The 18,643-nt window shown below is 39.4% G+C and overlaps 2 protein-coding genes across 3 annotated transcripts in view; one reads left to right on the top strand and one right to left on the bottom strand.

The window, feature by feature from the left end:
* The window catches only part of AKAP7 (A-kinase anchoring protein 7), a 118,851-nt gene that overhangs the window by 57,281 nt on the left and 42,927 nt on the right, over window positions 1-18,643 (bottom strand). For both annotated transcript variants that reach the window (XM_075924176.2, XM_075924177.2), the window contains exons 6-7: window positions 17,647-17,759; window positions 6,467-6,611 (exon numbers count right to left, since the gene is read on the bottom strand). In XM_075924176.2, the coding sequence (XP_075780291.2) occupies window positions 6,467-6,611; window positions 17,647-17,759 (258 nt within the window). The remainder of the gene's footprint in view (window positions 1-6,466; window positions 6,612-17,646; window positions 17,760-18,643) is intronic.
* On the top strand, window positions 8,111-12,106 carry MSH5 (mutS homolog 5). The gene is made up of 2 exons (XM_025182385.3): window positions 8,111-8,242; window positions 9,461-12,106. Exon 2 carries the CDS (start codon window positions 9,484-9,486, stop codon window positions 11,920-11,922), a length of 2,439 nt encoding a protein of 812 aa, XP_025038170.3. The 5' UTR covers window positions 8,111-8,242; window positions 9,461-9,483; the 3' UTR covers window positions 11,923-12,106.

Raw genomic sequence — 18,643 nt, 5'->3', positions numbered from 1 at the left:
CTGGCTGGCCCAGGATGGTGTGGAGCCGGTCATAGTGGGGCAGGTGTCTGCTCCTGCCCCCTGGCTCTTGCTGGCCCGCACGTAGCCCAGGCGCAGCTCCTTGACTTTAGCCCAGACTTGCTCGAGGGTCCGGGCTGGATGTCCCTGCTGGGTGAGCGCCTGGGCCACGCGGGCGAAGATGTCTGCATTCCGGCACTGGGAGCAGGTGTTATGGAGGGCCGCCTCCTCCTGCCAGAGGTCGAGCAGGCTGTCCAGCTCCCGCAATGACCAGGATGGGGCCCTTCTTTTTCTGGCCCTGGGGACCTCCTGCGCTGGGGGTGCGGGTGGCTGATCCCCACCTGGAGCTGCCATCCTGCTGCGGGGTGGCTGCTGAGGACGGCAGGGGCCACATAGCAGACCTCAACCCAGAGGTCCGAGGAAGGGTCCTGCCTGGTAACCTCAGCAGCCTGCATCTGCTTTAAGAGGGATCAGATTACCAGGAAGTCCGGGAAGCTGATCCTGGCTACGGAGTCTGAGAGCGCCCATAGGACTTTTTTCTGTTTAGCCTGCTTTTGCACAAAACGTCTTAGCTGCCTGTCTACACTGGCCAGTTGCGCATAAGGGCTTTTGCCCAAGCGGGAGTGTCAAAGTATTTGTGCAAGAAGCACTGTTTCTTACATTAGAACGTCAGTGCTTTTGCTCAAATTCAAGCGGCCAGTGTAGACAGCTGGCAAGTTTTTGCTTTTGCGTAAAATCTTGCCAGTCTAGATGCAGTGTGTGTTTATGTATTTTTCAATTGATTAAGATTGAAGAGATTTAGAAGATACACAAAATTAAGCCAACCTAAGTACGAAAAGATTTATACTGTACTCCCTGGGGTTGCCAGATGGTTTCAACAAAAATACCAGACACACTTGACACTACATCACAATCTACATTACATCTTATTTAGAAAATACCAGACATTCATATTTTCTCATTTATATTTTCTCAATTTGTTTCCTGAACAGAAAGCTCAAATACTGGACTGTCCGGTTCAAAACTGGACACCTGACAACCCTAGTACTCCCTAAGGTAGTCACTGTGCTGGGCTTTTTGTTTTGTTTCCAAGAATTACTCTATTCCTCATTTTGTGGATGAGGATTCAGCATGTTGCTGTCACTATGCCCAATCTTCACCAACTATCTCTCTCTTTTGGGTTTTCTGCACCCATTCAGAGAGACTTGCCAGTGCTGCTGCAGTCATGCTCTGTTAAGCATGGCGGCTGTTTCTCTCTAATTCATTGTTCCAGCTTGTGCATCTACTACCTGCTGTGCACATATTTGCAGCTCAGCAGGTGAGCATCTCACCTCTGCACCTTTCAGGGCCAATCCATTACACTTCCATATTCTTTCTGTGTGTAAGTATGTTTTTAAAATGGGAAGGTGATAGGCATTTCAGCTTGTAATAGCAGTAGTAATAATAAAGCTGTGTAATTCTTTGTCACTCATATATTATGACTTCTCTTTTAGTATTAAGTCTGTTCTCTTTTTAGATGTCCCCACATCCTGTATGTATCCTGACAGAAAGTAAATACAGTATCAAGCAGTAAAGCAGTATGTTCCAAAGACATGAAAACACAATTCAAACAAATGTCCAAGGGAGATATACTGGGCTGTAATGAACTAGAATCACATGGTGCACTTTGTTTGACCTTTATCCTTACATAAAAATTCTATTTACCACTTTCATTATGTTTCCATCATGTGTATGGTACTGCTTTCGCTCCCTCTACGATTAATTTAACACCTGAATATTCTTGTAACCAAACACTTCAGAGAAAAAACTGTTCAAACTACATATTTTAAATAATCAGTTATGTTTTTCTCTTTGAGGCTACATCTAGACTGCAAGCTTCTTTCGGAAGAAGCTTTTCCGGAAGAGATCTTCTGGAAAAATCTTTTTTTGAAAGAGAAACACAGCAAAAGCACAATGAAAAAGCAACCTGCTTTTTTGAAAGACAGCATCAATATTGATTGGACCACTGATTTTCTTGTGATGGTATGCACCTTTTTTTGGGAGCACTCGCCACACAGCCCCCAGCTGGCCCTGGGATGCGGCAATTAAAGGGGCCACAACCACATTTCGACCGCCCTCACTTTTTTTTTCTTGTTCGACAAGATTCCCCTGGCGTTGGGTTATTTTCTCTCTCTCTTTCTCTCTTTCTCTCCGCAACCCTAGTACCGGCTTTTTTTTTTTTTTTTTTTTTTTTTTTTTTTTTAAACAAAAAAACAAGCACTGGATTGGATGCTACCTCGCATTTCAGTTGTGATTACTGTGGACAGAGTGGCCACCAGGGCACCTCGGCCTTTTCCTGGAGGCCTCTTCTTTCAAAAAAACACTCTCTTCCGCATTCACACATGCCTTTTTCCGAAAAAGCTTTTTCAGAAAAATGCTTCTTCCTCATAGAAAGAAGTTTACCACTGTCAGAAAAAACCCTCCATTATTTTGACTTTCTGTCGAAAGAACGCAATAGCAGTGTGGCTGTAAGTGTAGTTTTTCCAGAAAAACTTTGCAGTTTAGACATACCCTGAGGCTCAACATTTAGTTTTCTAGCCTCTTTCTCTAACACTCTGCCCCCACCTTGTAAAGGATCAAAATATTAACTTGTGTTAAACCTTGGTGTTGGGAGGATAAATGCATTAGAGACAGTCAGCTTCTTTTGGATTTACTGATGAAAAATGCTATACAAGAGAGAGGTATTATTATTACAGAATTTCAGAAGAATACTACCCTTTCACATAGGATGTTGTGAAGCCCAGTGTTTGTGAAGTGCTGAGATACTATGGCTATGAGTATCTCTATAAATTAATTACAAGGAAAATAATTTAGTTTTATCTCAAAAAGAAGATGACTTGGTTCCTGGTCATGAAAATGACATTCTCTACAAAGTCCTTAACCATGGTTGAATCAAACCCAACAGTGCAAACATACTGTTCTTGCTATTATAACAGCTGACTGATTGCTTTTTAAACAATTCTAATGACATGAATATTTTAAATAAATCTGAATAACTGAATATTTTACATTATGTATTCAAAGTATCAGAGGGGTAGCTGTGTTAATCTGAATCTGCAAAAGTGATGAGGAGTTCTGTGGCACCTTATAGACTAACAGATTTATCGGAAAATAAGCTTTCGTGGGCAAAGACCCACTTCATCAGATGGATCTGGAATTTCCACTACTTAATATCACATGCATCTGATGAAGTGGGTCTTTGCCCACGAAAGCTTACGCTCCAATAAATCTGTTAGTCTATAAGTTACCACAGGACTCCTTGTCACTTATGTATTCCAAGGTATCTATGAATATAGCTAGTATAGTAAGTCCATCAGCCAACGACAAGTGTAACAACAACACGTAGACTTAAACAAATGCTTAGAACAACAGCTGTCAAATAATTTTATACTTGTTGCAGAACAGCTTTTATTTATTAACCAAATTACTATGCCTGAGAGACATATTCTAGAATACTCTGCCACTTGTAAATAATGCAGCCATCTCACACTCATGCCAATGAAAGCCTTCATACCGCATTATATATACTTTCAATAGATTATGCATGTATCTATAATTTATGTATGCATGCATATAAAAAAGTAAATAAAATATCATTCATAAATCCTCTGAAGTATTTTTGGCTTCTTTTCACAATGCTGTCACCAGTAATTTAATGTTAGTATCCCAATCTGTTCTTTCTCTATTCCGGTCTGTTTTTCATTTGCTGTGTGCGATATCCTCCAGTATAGTGTGAAAAAAGTCATTTTCCTTATTTTCTGAGAACAGACAGAACTCTTAAGTGCAAAACAAAAATTGCCTATCATAGGCGTGCGCAGCACATTTCATTAGGGTGTGCACCCAGGGAATTTTTTTTTAAAGGTGAACATTTATTGAATACGCAATCATAAAGGATATGCTGCAAGCAAATGTGGGCTTTCTATACATTTCTACGTTTGGCGCTTATTGCATAATACAACAATCCATACTTTAAAACTAAAAGAGCACATCATGCAATTAAATTAAAATGCAAAGCTACTTTTTTTTTGGAGACATTAGGGTGTGCCTGCACTCGCCTATGCCTAGTATCACTGGCAACTGGTACTTAGCACTGTATAGATATTGACTAATAAATTCCCATAACACTCCTGTGAGACAGGTGACTAAGCATTACTAGCCTGAATTGATCAGATGGGGAAACTGAAATAGAAAGACGAAGTGACTTGTGCAAGACCACAAAGCAAATCACTGACTATACCAGACATTTTGGACTACATGATTCAGCAGTGTGTTTATTCCTTCAGGAATCAAAGATTTCTAATACCAGCACTTGTGTAAAGATGGTCAAAACAATTGATTCAAAGGAGCTAGCAGGAGCTGTGCATGCATACATTTGATCCACGCTGCAGTTTTAGTTTTGGCGTGGTGTTAGAAATGCAAGTAGCAAGCTCTTTGAGGTTGCTAGAAGAATAGTTTGTAACTGCTAAATATTTTATTGTATATTCAGTAAAATATCCACCAGAAAATTAAAAGAAATTAGTACAATGAGTATTTTTGTCAATGCTTTCAGCTGATAAAACTTTTAAAAAGTCTGACTCTTTTATCAACATCTCCTTGACTTGAAAGATAAAGTCAGATGAGGACATGCTTAAATGAGAAGAGATTTCTCTTAGCTTATGTTCATCCTAGAACCATTGAAAGATAAGGTGAAAGAGACATGGAAACGACTTCTAGTTCATCCCCCTGCACTAAGCCAGGATCAAATATACCTAGAATATCATCACTTGAAATGTTTTGTGTAATATGAGGATGTGTTTAGAAACAGACAATAGAGGTTTTCTGCTTTGATATTTCAAAGACTTAAGGAAGAAAGACTCAAGAGTTTTAACAGAACAGGAGATTCCAAAGGGAAGATGTTGCCATTCAATTATTAGTGATGGAATTAGTGATCTTGAAAGATTTTCACATCACTATGTGAATTTTCCTTTCCTTTTATAGAAATGTTCATTCTTTAAGGGTGAAAATTTTCATAAATATTTCTAGTATTCTTAATGTGGAAGGGTCTCCATGTGAGGTTTTTCCTGTTTGAGTGGCTTCTGAGTAGTTCCATGTTACTTTAAAAACTGTTTGAGTAGGAATTTGTTGGGGGGGGAGGAGGTATGTTGCAAGATAGGAGAAGCAAAACAAAATTCAGTTTCTGTGATGAGCATCTTAATTTTGGAGTCTTTTTCCATAGTGTTTCGTATTCCCAGTGCCTGCTTGTTTGTTTGCTTTTGTTTTAAAGAATCTTATGTAATAGCAGGTATCCCCCGATACCTTAATGTAGGTCATGGTGTGTTCCAATAAACATAACAATTTTCTTTGTGAGATGGAACACTTTGCTCTCTGCCATCTTGCCAAAAGAAGCATAAGAAAAGCTCTTCATTATTAATGTGTATATTTTGGTTCTGTTTTGAAGGAAAAATTTTTCACATTTATAAACTATAAAAGAACTATAGTAACATTCAGCATAAACTTTGAGGTATGATACAATTTGAGGCTATTTTTCTTACCCTTCCCTAATAAATTTTGTCAAATGGTAATTATCTCAATGGCTCAACCTTCTGCAATGCATGTATACAGATTATCTAACTCCAGCTATACTAGTTCAGTTAACGTGCCCTCTGAACTGATATATGGCCACTACCCCCTTCTTGCTTTAAATATATCCACCACTTCTATGATGCTGATAGATGCTGATAGTAGTCAATTCATGACACCAAAAAAAAAAAGCAAATAACATGTATAAAAAAGTACATGTTCCTCTTTACGCACTCTACAAGTGTCATTGATCTCCTTAATTTGTAAGTTCTATGGGAGCAAGAACTATCTCTTCATATGTATTTCTACAGCATCTATCATATTGGAGTCCTGATCCTAATTGGGACCCCTGGGCATTATTCAATTTTTTTTTAATCTATGCCCACTGCTTCCAACCCATGTTTGTATCTGGCTGCTCTTAACAAAGTTGAATATTTGGAGCAGACCAAGCTCCATGTGAATAGAGTATCATCAGAAGTGGGCACCAAAGCATAGAAGAAGAATCCATTGTGAAAACTAGCATCCTGCAACCTCTCCATGTGCAGAATTAATATGGAAATCAATTGAAGTTTCATTCCTGTAGGGCTTGCAGGCCTTAAGGCAGGAATGGGAGGGAAAGTCAAAAGTACACAGAAGCATGAAGCTCCAGTGCTGAGGAACATGTAGTGGTTGGGAGCAATAGTTCTGATCTGTAGCAATAACTAGCGTAACTGCCAAAATGTTATAATAGTTCATTCAGATTTGGCACCATCTAATATATCTCTGCAAGTTTTGCCAAACCTACATTCCTAGCACTAACAGCTTATAAAACTCTTCAATTTCAAACAAAATCCATAAAATTAAGAATTAAACAAAATAGTATTGTACTTACCAACCGTGATAGAAGACTCACAGTGGTAATAGCCATTGGGTTGCTTTTTTTTCAACATGGAGCAAAGATCTAGGCGGTACAGGGTTTCATCTCCAAAACAGTGACTTTTAAAATTCTCATATAGTTTTGGGTCAATTCTTTTCACCTTTAAATATCAAAATCAAATTACATTATTCATTTCACTAGAAGACCAGATTTTCATATTTATTTTCCATATTTCTGTTTGGAATAAATGGTTTTTAGGATGTATTTAGAAATGTAAATAAACAAACATTACACTCTAATGTTCCTGATCTTTTGTCTGACTGAGCTGTGAAGAGGAAAAAGTGGCATCACACCACCTTTATTACACTCGTCCCTGATCCTGTGCTGGTTATAGTAGTTTTAGAGCAGTCCTAATGTCCAATGGCTCATAACAGCCCCCAATAGGCCATTACATAACCAGGGATTATTGGCTCAATTCTACTCTCAGGACATTTCCCACTACTGGGAAAATCCCTAATGGCTGTTTAGGAAAGCTTTCCTTGTTCCTTTGGCTCACCTGAGCAGGGTGGTGTCTACACAGTCAAACTAGGCTTGTTGTCCTGTGTGTTAACATTTCTAAACTTTTGTATACTTTTTACATTTAAGCTTACCATTAGAATAAATTTGTCAGGCTTATGAATACAACAGGGCTCTTTCAGTGCATGATTGAAAGGGGGCATTATGTGTCTATGCCTTTGCACAGAGGTGTTACAAAAGGGGGAGGTGATGTTATAGGGTATAGCTGACAAAAAGTAGTGGTTGGTGTTGGACTGTAACAAGGTAGTGTGTGGGGGACAGGAGTGCCAAGTGATACATTTGGCAGCCCTGTGGTACCTGCTGATGTCTCAGATGGATTTTCCCATATGCAGCTAAGATGCATTTGCCTGCAGTTGTGCCTTCCAACTGCATGGGGACGCTGTGGCACCTGCTAAGCTTCCTCTCTTGTTGCTTCCTCTTCTGGCTTACTCAGGCAGGAAGAGGTAGTAGTGGTTGCCAGAGGCAACATTACCACTGAAGGTGGGCTGCTTAATATTGGCTCAAAAGTCCCTTATTCTTTGGTTAGCTACATTAGGCTCCACCAATCAGAAACCCATAGCAAACACTCCTCCCCCCCCATATATAGCCCAGAATTGCCCGTCAGTTACCCTCTGACCCACTTATCCCAGCCCCAACTGACAAATTTAGTGCAGCTCCACATCTACCTTTACTGTTCGGATTGGGGTGTTTTGACCATAAAGTGAAGTTTATTGTAATATGCAAATTATGTGCAAATTATTTGCAAATAGGCATAGTTAAAAAAAAGCCATAGAAGAGCAACACAAAACTTGGCACTTCTGGTGGGGGTAGGGTTGAGGAAAGGCACTCGTCTTTGGGTGGGTGGGAGGTAGTTACAGAGCTGTGCTTGTATGCTGAAGGCATTTAAAGGCAGTGTCTTTTTATTGAGGTGGGGGGGTATGGAACAGTGGTCAGTGAAGGAATTGTGGAGTAGTCTTTATCTCTGGCACCTCAGCCTCCCTTTTGGGGTCCTTGGCTGCACCTGCCAGCCAACCAGCACCCTCTTTGCCCTCAGCAACTTGCTTTCCTTGAGAGGCCCAGAGGGAAGAGGAGACAGAATAGCTGAGGCAAAAGAACACTAAGCCACCAGGCAAGGACAGAGAAAGCCACCAGCCTCGCTGCACTGAACACAGGCCCGTGCTGCCACAAGGTACTGAGTGAGCAGGCCCGGACTGCCGGACGCTGCTGCTCTCTGAGGTATGTGGGGGCTGGAGGAGACCTACAGATCACGGCGCTGAATTTATCAGGGGTGGGAGAAGCGAGCCATGGAGCTTACAATATGGTATCTGATGCGTGGTGGGAGAAAGGCAGCGTTATCGGGTGGGCCTTCAGTGGACAGTGTGGAGGGAGATAAGTAGGGCCCAGGGGCATCGTATGCTAGAGGCAGGGGGAGGAAGAATGGGCAGAGATACAAATTACAGCTCAGTATCTGTGGGAGGGCCCAGCCCTGACGAGAAGCTGCACTGAGGAAGTACTGAGCAGCTGGTAGGAGAAGGAAAGAGAGGTCGGTTAAGGAGATAAACTCCCAGCCTACAAAGAACTGCCTGGCCTATGTGTGAGGTGGGTAGATACGAAGAGAACTGAGACCTGGGAGAAGGGCCATGTTATGGGGTGGGGGCAGAGAGGGTAACTTATAGACCTTCACTCTGTGCGGGAGTGCTCCTCTGCATGTGCGTGGGATGACCATGATCACCTGGGCTGGTGTGTTGTGAGTTTATATGGAGGGTGGGTTTACAGAATGTGTGTAATTAGCAGTTGTGAGGTGACAGTGTGCCAATGTGCCCAGAAAGGTGTGTCTGCAGAGGTGCTGGAATAATTTTGATAGTGGGGGTGCTGAGTGCCACTGAGCCAAACTATAAACACTGTGTATAATGGAAACCACTTCAACCCCTGTATCCTTAGTCCTAGCACCTGTGTGTGTGTCTATGTATATAGAATGGGCATTTCCATGAGCACTCATGTATGTCCATTCACCCAGGTGTCTGAGCAAGCAGATAGGTGCTGACTCTTACTAGCCTTAAATTTCTACAGGGTAGTGTCCGCACCCCAATGCAGTCACAACAGGAAACAAGATCCATTCCTCATTATTATTCATACTAACTAGGAATACTTAGGACCTATTAGAGCCAATCTCTCAGCCCAACCACCCAACTCATTTCTTGGTTCAACCCATCTCCCTGCTCATTGCCCTTTGAAGGGAGAGGATTTTCATGTAGCAGGAGTAGGGGTAGAGAGGAATGATGCAAGCAGCAGAAGGCTGTTGGAAAAGTGGCAGGTGGCCCAGAGAGGGAGAGGAGTGAAGCAGATCAGATGGTGGCTGGGAGGTGGATAAAATGGACATGTGATCAGAATCAGTTGTTATTGGGGAAGGGATTTCTGAAATGTACCAACAAAAATGTCCATTTTCACCAGTAGCACTGCTCTTGGAAGTGGCCAGAATGAGCATGACTGCCTCTCTGAACACCCATTGTGTCCCGCTACCACTGCTTGGGCCTGAACAAGAGGAAGAGCAGGAGCAACCTCAGATATACATGTGTGTGTTGTGGTATGCAGGGCAGCTAGGGATCACTTACTATGACACCGGAGACTGCTCAGTCTACTTCATGCCTGACATGCCTGATAACGAAGACCTCAAGCTGCTGCAAAAAGTAATTGATGAAGTCCTCCCCCAATGCATAGTGACTAGTGCCAAGCAGGATCATAACATCGCCAAATTCCTGACCAATATGGGTACTGCTACTGGCAATGTGGAAAAGCCAGAAATTGTCCTCTTTCCCAATATGGACTTTGGCCTGGAAGTAAGCAAACAGCGAATCCTATCTAGGCAATTTCCTTTTATTCCCTCTCATATGACTGCAACAGAAAAAATCCTCTATTTGTCTTCCATCATTCCCTTCGAGAGCCCACTCATGGTACGAGCACTAGGTGGCTTGTTGAAGTTTCTTGACAAGAGGCGGATCGGAGTTGAACTGGAAGATAGCACCATTGGGGTTCCAATCTTGGCCTTTAAAAAGTTTGTGCTCATGGATATTGTGAATATGGACCAAGATACTTACTGTGTCCTACAGATATTTAAAAGTGAGGTACATCCTTCTGTGTACAAGCTGGCCACTGGGCTGAAAGAAGGACTCAGTTTATTTGGGATTTTGAACTGCTGCAGGTGCAAGTGGGGAGAGAAACTAATGAGGTTGTGGCTCATGCGACCCACCCGGAACCTTACAGAGCTGAACAAACGGCTGGATGTTATCCAGTTCTTCTTGCTGGCTCAGAACCATGAAACAGTCCTGACTCTTCAAGACTGCCTCAAGAATATAAAAAATGTACCTCAGATTCTGAAAAGAATGACTCTTTCACATACAAAGGTCAGTGACTGGCAGGCACTTTATAAAACAGTGTATAATGCGGTGTGCCTCAGAGACACATGCCGTTCTCTGCCTAGCAGCATCGAACTCTTCCAGACCATCTCACAAGTCTTCACCGATGATCTGTATTATATTGCCAGTCTCATCAGCAAAGTGGTAGATTTTGAAGGCAGCATCTCAGAAAACCGTTTCACTGTCAGACCCAATGTGGATCCCACCATTGATGAAAAAAAACGAAAGCTGATGGGTCTCTCAGACTTCCTTACAGAAGTGGCCCGGAAGGAACTGGAGATGCTGGACAATCAGATTCCTTCCTGTTGTGTCATCTACATTCCCTTGATTGGCTTCCTACTTTCCATTCCGCGGCTGCCCACCATGGTGGACAAGAATGACTTTGAGATCGAAGGCCTGGATTTCATGTTCTTGTCAGAAGATAAACTGCATTACAGAAGTGCTAGGACTAAGGAACTAGACAGCATTCTAGGTGACCTGCACTGTGAGATCAGAGACCAGGAAGCACTTATCATGCACCAGATGCAGACAAAGATCTTGGAGAAGTCTGCAGTACTTAACAATGTGATTGAGTACACAGCACACCTAGATGTTCTTCTAGCTCTGGCCGTGATGGCTCGAGAGAATAGCTATAGCCGTCCATGCTTTACCCACCGCCATGGCATCCATATCAAGGATGGCAGGCATCCACTCATGGAGCTATGCGCAAAGACTTTTGTGCCCAATCCTGTGGACAGTGGTGAGGCTAGTGGGCGGATAAAGATCCTTACAGGGCCCAACTCATCTGGGAAAAGTGTATACTTAAAAATGGTGGGACTCATAACATTCATGGCCCTCATTGGTAGCTATGTCCCTGCTGCACAGGCTGAGATTGGGGCTGTTGACGGGATTTACACAAGGATTCACAGCAGGGAATCTGTATCTCTGGGACTCTCCACTTTCATGATTGATCTCAACCAGGTTGCCAAAGCAGTGAACAATGCCACTGAGAGGTCCTTGGTACTTATTGATGAATTTGGCAAAGGGACCAACACAGTGGATGGCCTCTCCCTTCTGGCTGCTGTGCTGAGGCACTGGCTTAACCAGGGAATCCAGTGTCCACAAGTCTTTCTCTCCACGAATTTTCACAGCTTGGTGCAGCTGAAGCTCCTTCCTGACACTCCTCTTGTGCAGTACCTGACAATGGAGACTCACCAAGATGGAAATGAGTTAGTATTCTTCTATCAGCTCAAAGAGGGGGTATCCACCGTTAGTCATGCTGCCAATATTGCTGCATTGGCTGGGATGCCACCCAAAGTAATTGCACGAGGAGTGGAGGTATCAGAGCTTATCCGAAATGGAAAACCCATTAGACGTATTGATCATCCATCCAAAGAGAGCCAGCTGGAGAAATGCAAGTCTCTGGTGGAAAAGTTCCTTTGCTTAGACCTTGATGACCCCCAGATAGACTTAGAGAAGTTCATGAGTCAGGAAGTGCTGCCCTCTGCAGCCTCCATTCTGTAACAGTTTAACCCTAGAAACATGGTATATTTGTTAAAAGTCTCTCTGGCTGTCAAACTAAAAACATTTTTGTAGGAGGGAACTTAAAAGCTCCTTATACTTTGATATTAACAAAGAATAATATCCCTTCCTTGGTGCATTTTCTTCAACCACAAATATGAAATGCTATCCAAGATATAGTTGAAAAATCCCTGGACAAGGAAAATATGTTCTCTGGGGGAGATGGAAATAGCATCAGCCATGAAAAATAATTTCTCTGACCAATGCTCCCACCCCATAATTAATTTTTAATACATATTTATTGTAAAAGTTATGTTTCCTTTTTCCTGTTTCAGATAGGTGTGTCTCCCTACCTGTTTGAGATTTGATGTTTTTTATCTAATAGTAGTAGAGCATCAGGGCTGGAAGTCAGGGACCTTGGTTTCTCTTTCCCATGTGACCGTGGGATAAAATCTTAACCTCTTTCTATCTGCGTACATAAAATGAGTACATACTAATTTAATTGCTTCAGAGCACATTTTAAGGCTTGAAGGTTTGTAAAGTGCTTTATGGCAATAGATGAAAGGTGCTATAGAAGTACAACACAGTCATTGTGTACAAGATCATAGTTTGGGACCAAACCATGACACATCCTTCCTGAGATAGTAGCACTGTGCGGGTAAAGTGCTCAGTCCCTAATGCAAGAGAATGTGTTGCATCACACTCTAGTGACTCGTCTAGTCACTTCTGGACCACTATCAAGAGGTTGCACAGAAATATGTGTCCTGTTCTCTTAAGCCAGAAAAAAATTGGCATTATGCAAGGCATTAAGAATAAAGATAATAGAGGGGGAAAATGGAGTGATGTCATGGGCTGTAAGAAACTTATTACAACACCACTGATCTTGTCCAGGAAAGTGGCACTCACTATGGCGATTGGTGAAATGGTGGTTTAATAACCTTATAATACATTACTCCTGGGGAACCCCACATTCAAATTCAGCTTATTGTTGGTCACAAGTAGGAGTTTGTGATTTGATCCTTCTTGTTATTGATTGTTTGTCCACATGACATAATAAAGCAATCACGTAATTTATCTTGGACAGTCTCTGCTCAGGAAAAGCTAGTAGCTATCATAAACAGAATGTTGCAGGGCAAAAACAGCATACATTGGCAGAATCATTTAGCACTTTGCTTTGATGAAACAAGAACTGCTCTCTCCCTTTTAGGTTCTATATTATAAGAATACAGACTTATTATTTTGACTTCACTTATTCTGGAAACATACAGAAAGCAAGGGAATTGTAGACTATATTGATAATGTTAGGGAGAGATTAATATTTTAAATTCTCTACAATTTTACATGAAAATTTGAGGAAGGGGAAATTGATGAAACAGAAATTTGCTTTCGTTGCAGTGCAGTGTTTTTTTCCTTTAATGTTTTATATAATTTGCTATCAGTCTACAACATATACAACTACAGCTTAAAAAGAAGAAAATGTACACGGGTGACAAATTAACACAACTGATATAAAACAATGACAGGGATAAATTACAGTAACAAACAGTTACTATTGTTTCCAATGGAATTACAATATGCTCTCTTCAAAACAGTGTGCAGCAACTGTGCAATTAACTTGTCATCAGTGCAGTTAAAGCAAGCATTTACCTTTGGACCTAATTAACTGCTACACTGCAACCTGTACAGTCATTTGGATTAGTATTAATATTATTTAAATACTTCCAATCTGATTGCATTCACTTTCAAATAGTGTCAATGACTATGCAAGCTGTTGAGCAACAGTGAATCGCGCCTTATGCTTTTACTTTTAAAATAGTCTTGCCTTGGGGAGTTTTCATTCTTCTCCAAAATTGTCACATTGAATCTAAAGGGTTAAATTTGATAAACTGACTTCCACTTCCATTAAGTTGTTATGAACTATGTTCTTTCTCTCACCTTAGAAACTGGTGGGGGGATTCCAAAGAGATTTTCTCTCATCTGATTAACTCCAGGTAAATGTAGCAGCTGTTTTTATGCTTAATTAGCTTCTATTCCATTAAACAAAAAGAAATCTGACCTTTTACTTTTTTTGCTGCTTTAATTGTCTGAAGAGTAATCTCTAGAAGAGACTTAACCTATATAGAATTACAGAACTTTCATTTTGGACTCAGTATTTTTCATTATTTTACTACCTTTGAAAAGTAAAAGCTTTTCAAAATTTTTGTTCCTCAAGAATTTCATTCTCTTCTCTTGGAACTATAGAATAGCCAGAGAAAGGGACCATTTTATCAGTTTTCCCAAAATGTAATGTTTAATGAATTTGGTGAGATCATTAGTGTTGGGGTAACTGTTTTTTTTAAGTCAGAAAACCCTAAAATTACAATGACTTCTCTCCTGAATGTTTATAACTACTGAACTGGTACTTTATATTTTAAAATTATTTTTATCTACCAGTTGTTACTTAACAATGCTATATATAAGCTCTATCATAACCTTTATCCATTTTTCACTGTTACTTGTAATGCTATATGCTAATAGGAAATATACATAAAATTGTTTAAACAATAAGAAACAAAGAATGATAGTAAATGCTGCTGCTTACAATGGAGAGAACTTTGAGCAGGAAACATCCCAATTAAAAGTGTTTCCCATTATTCAATATCAGTCTCCTATGGTATTTTTCTATGGTATATCACTTAATATCTAAGCCACTAGTATATTTATTATTTAGTGTTCTGGAAAAGTAATGTGCATTAGGATGACAGTAATTTTATTCTGTTATTAATAGCTATGGAGATCAACACATTAGTGTACTGAACAGCATTATGAAACCTGAAATGTAATGTAGATAAATGTAAAATAATTCATATGACCCAAATGACCTCTGACGTTAAAATAAATAACAAAATTAGACATAATTGAGTAAGCATTGAAGATCTCTCTGCAGTGGTACAACTTTTACAGCGTTAAGTGCTATGCCAGCCAGAACTTATGTCCTGAAATCGTTAGTTCCTTCCTAGATTTCATAGATTGTATTTATGTTCTTCAAGTACGGTGGCATATCGATAAAGTTGTATATTTTTAAAACTTTACAATGAAAGATTTTACTCAATTAAACTATTTAATTTTCTGCTTAAGCATTTTTATACCTGTTGGGAGTACTCCCAAAGTTGTTTGTGAACATTTCCCACCAATATACTTTATCAAAATAAAACACTTTAGCTTGTTGTGTTTAAATTTTAAATGTCAAAAGCTCCTTTTTCTTCTCATACAAAATTTTGACAAATATGTGAGATCCAGGAATAATTTCACTTATGAATGTCAAATAAAAGGTTGGTAGATTCACCTAGCATGCTACATAGGGGCAGAAAAAATAGTTGTGTGGAAATTTAACAATAGGAAAAGGAGAGCAATAAGAAACTTGGATAGAGTAGTTATTGTGGGTCATCTTTTTGTGTGGTGTGATCATTTTTATGTTTTTTCTCTTTCTTACCATTACTGCAATGTACCTTTATTGATGCACTATTAATAATAATAATGATTCTTAGCTCATATGTTAAACAAGCTAGTATGGAGTTTTGTGTGAGTAAAGCTAGTAATATTAACCTTAAGAGAGTAATTAAGAGGACGTGTCATATCTCTTTCCTTGTTCTTCTGGAATTCAGCATAGTATATGCAGTAAAAAGAGAGGTCACAATTTGCATTCTTTGCATAATCCAGCTATGAATTATGATCTTTGTTTCAAAACTGGTCTTTTCTGCCATCCACTGTCAACAGGAAACAATCCAAACAAATCATTGTTTCATCTGCACACATGCAGCATAATTTTTTTTCAGAACATTATCTGTATCCTGATGTACATGCTATCGTTAAAAACTGGGTATCCATAAGCACTAACTCCTGCCTGCCCCCAGTGTATAAACATGTAACCACTAAAAATTTCAGCAGTTACACATTTACACAAACACACGGTTATTAAAACTAGTTCCTAGTTAAAACTTCCACTTCTTTCATGTGGTAAACAGGTGATGGAAGAAGAAAGAAAAACAACCTTTTTATCTTATAGGTAAAACTTGAGTCTTAAGCCATGATATAGTAAAGTATTTAAGGATGTCCTTAAGTCTTTTGATGAATCAGGACCTCAGTAGATGGACCATGCAAACAAACTATTGGTCTAACATGGAAAGTTGTAGCTGAAGAATTTCATACCTTTATATTAGTGATAGAAATGTAGCCTTTATATTGTTCCACATACATATTACTATAATTGGATTGCTTGGAAATGCCTTTATTTATGATAGAGCATCTTTTGTTGAAGTTAACACCCTGATGACACAATAATGCTTAACATATCCTCCACCCCACATGAACTGTAACTGACTTTCCAAATGGACTACTCATACAATTCAGTGTCCTGCCATTATAAATTAAACTTCACACAGACAGTAATTATTGTACTAGGTTTAGAAGACAAAAAAATCCTGACTTATCAAGACCACCTCAAAAGATGGGACAAATACAGCTAAGATTTGTACACTGTATCAGCAAATAACAGTGATTAAATTTTGGAATTAGAAAAGTTATTTCAAATACATGTTTCTAAGCACATTTACTACAAACTATAAAATCAATTTAGCTACACCATTCATATTGTTTCTGTCTATATCGCAGTAAAGCAATTGCTTTTCCAGCTAACCAAAGACAAAAAAAGTAACATTTAATTCAGTATAACTGAATGTGTTCTAAAAACTCAGTTCAAGCAAAGCAAATATTTATTACTTAACACTTACAAAATATCCCAGATGAAACCCTGGCTCAACTGAAGCCAGTACAGATTCTGTCATTGACTTCAATGAGCCCAGGATCTCACATCAGCTTTATTGCAATGGCTCCTCCCCCCCCCCCCCTTTGTTTTTCTTTTTCTTTTTTCCAGTAAGCTTCAGAGAAAATTAACTCGGTGGGTGAGTGGGTGGGTGGAAGGGGAAAGAAGTTTGTTCAAAAGTACAAAAAAGAATATGTCAGAAAGTCCAGAACTAGCTGGATTTCACATAATTTGCAATGAACAAATGAATATCTCATTTACACTTTCAAAAGTTGAGATTAAGAGCAGATATTTTGAAGCATTGTCCTCTGCATCAATTCTTTATCTGAAAATATAGAGTTAAAATATCTTGCCATTATGGCCGATCATCAATTGCTGTTCCTTGGTTCATGCAGAAAGTTGTTTGCCTTTTTTGTTTTCCCAAGAGAATGGAAAGTGGAATGCCTGTACTGGGAGAGGATAATGCAGTTGCAAGAAAAACAGGAGGACCTCCCGTTAAGCCTCCCTTAAAAGACAGCCTGAAAGATGATATGATCTGTCAGCTCATATTCTTTTAAATGCACTTCATTCCACGGTCAGCAACTTTTCATGCTGAACAATAAATTTCCATACAATTCAAACCTCTTTATTTAAGGTATGCTGGATCAATACTCTAGACAATAACAGTAATCTTTAGATTCTTTTGCAAGAAAAAATAGACAATTGTTATCAAGAATAGTCTTTTGAAATACAATTCAGGACAAAAGGTTATACTTTTTTCATAAAAGACTAATCATTTAAAATCTTACCAGTCCACCTGGTTACAAAGAAGTCAAACCTGGACTGCACTAGAATATGGCTCAAGTAAACCTGATGTACTTTCCCTGCCTTTTCTGAAATAAACATTTTAGATGGCTGCTGTTATGTTGCATGAAATGTAAGCTTACCTGCTTACGTAGCTTTGGTGATTTTGACAGCTTCATGAAGGTCAAGTGAGGTTTTAAAGCTCTGTTTTCTCCTGCCAAGAGTCCCTTTTTCTGAAATATCTTTTTCATTGTCTCTGGAAAAGGAAAAATGCAGAGGCACTAAGATACCAAATACTGTGTATTCTTAAAAATGTGCTTTCAATTGTAATATGAGTCACATCCATCCCACATGAAAAGTGAAGATAATCAATAAGGGAAAGACAACTTTCTGATTCCTTTCAAAGTTGCATGTTACATCTGAACAGATCAATCTGATAGTTGCAGCTGATCTGGGACACATTGCTTTATTTAAAAAGAAATCATTGGCAGTCTAAACCAATCAATATCCAGTCTAAAATCTGTTCTTCCTACCATAATTGTACCTTTACATTTACATTGTTCCAGAACCACAATGGTTGAAAATGGTTTTCTGGACTTCACTAAACACAGGAAACCAATTCTGAGTCAAATTCTATGGTCCTAATTTGAATGAAATTCCAATTTCTGGTCAAGAGAGTTTTGCTTAATAATCACCAAATGTAGCCTAAGTGTAGATTGAGAATAGATCAAATGTGATGTATATCTTCACTGCCTCATAATTAATTAAAAATAAACAAAAAGGAAACATCTGCCAGTTGCCTTTCTTATGCCTATGTAAAGTGGAAAGTTCAACTGACTGGGAAGACTAAAACTTTTTGCTTGTGGCAATTTTCCTACAAAGGAGGTCAGGCCTTTTACATTGATTTCTCTTACTTCTTCGGAATCCACCTACTTAGAACAATATATACGTATTCAACTCACTGGAAGTCAATTCATCACAACTAAAATTGACACTAATGAAATCTATCATAGTGATCTTGTACCCTATTAGATCAGATACTATCTTTAGCCCATTTGAATACTACATGGAGTGGATGGAACTGTGTGTACTAGGGCATATCTACACTAGTGCACTCATTAAAGTTAATATGAATCAACT

The sequence above is a fragment of the Pelodiscus sinensis genome, chromosome 3 (assembly GCF_052426305.1).
Source record: "Pelodiscus sinensis isolate ZL-2025 chromosome 3, ASM5242630v1, whole genome shotgun sequence".
NCBI lineage: Eukaryota > Metazoa > Chordata > Testudines > Trionychidae > Pelodiscus > Pelodiscus sinensis.
The sequence above is the reverse complement of the archived record's forward strand: the minus strand, read 5'-3'. Positions and strand labels throughout refer to the sequence as shown.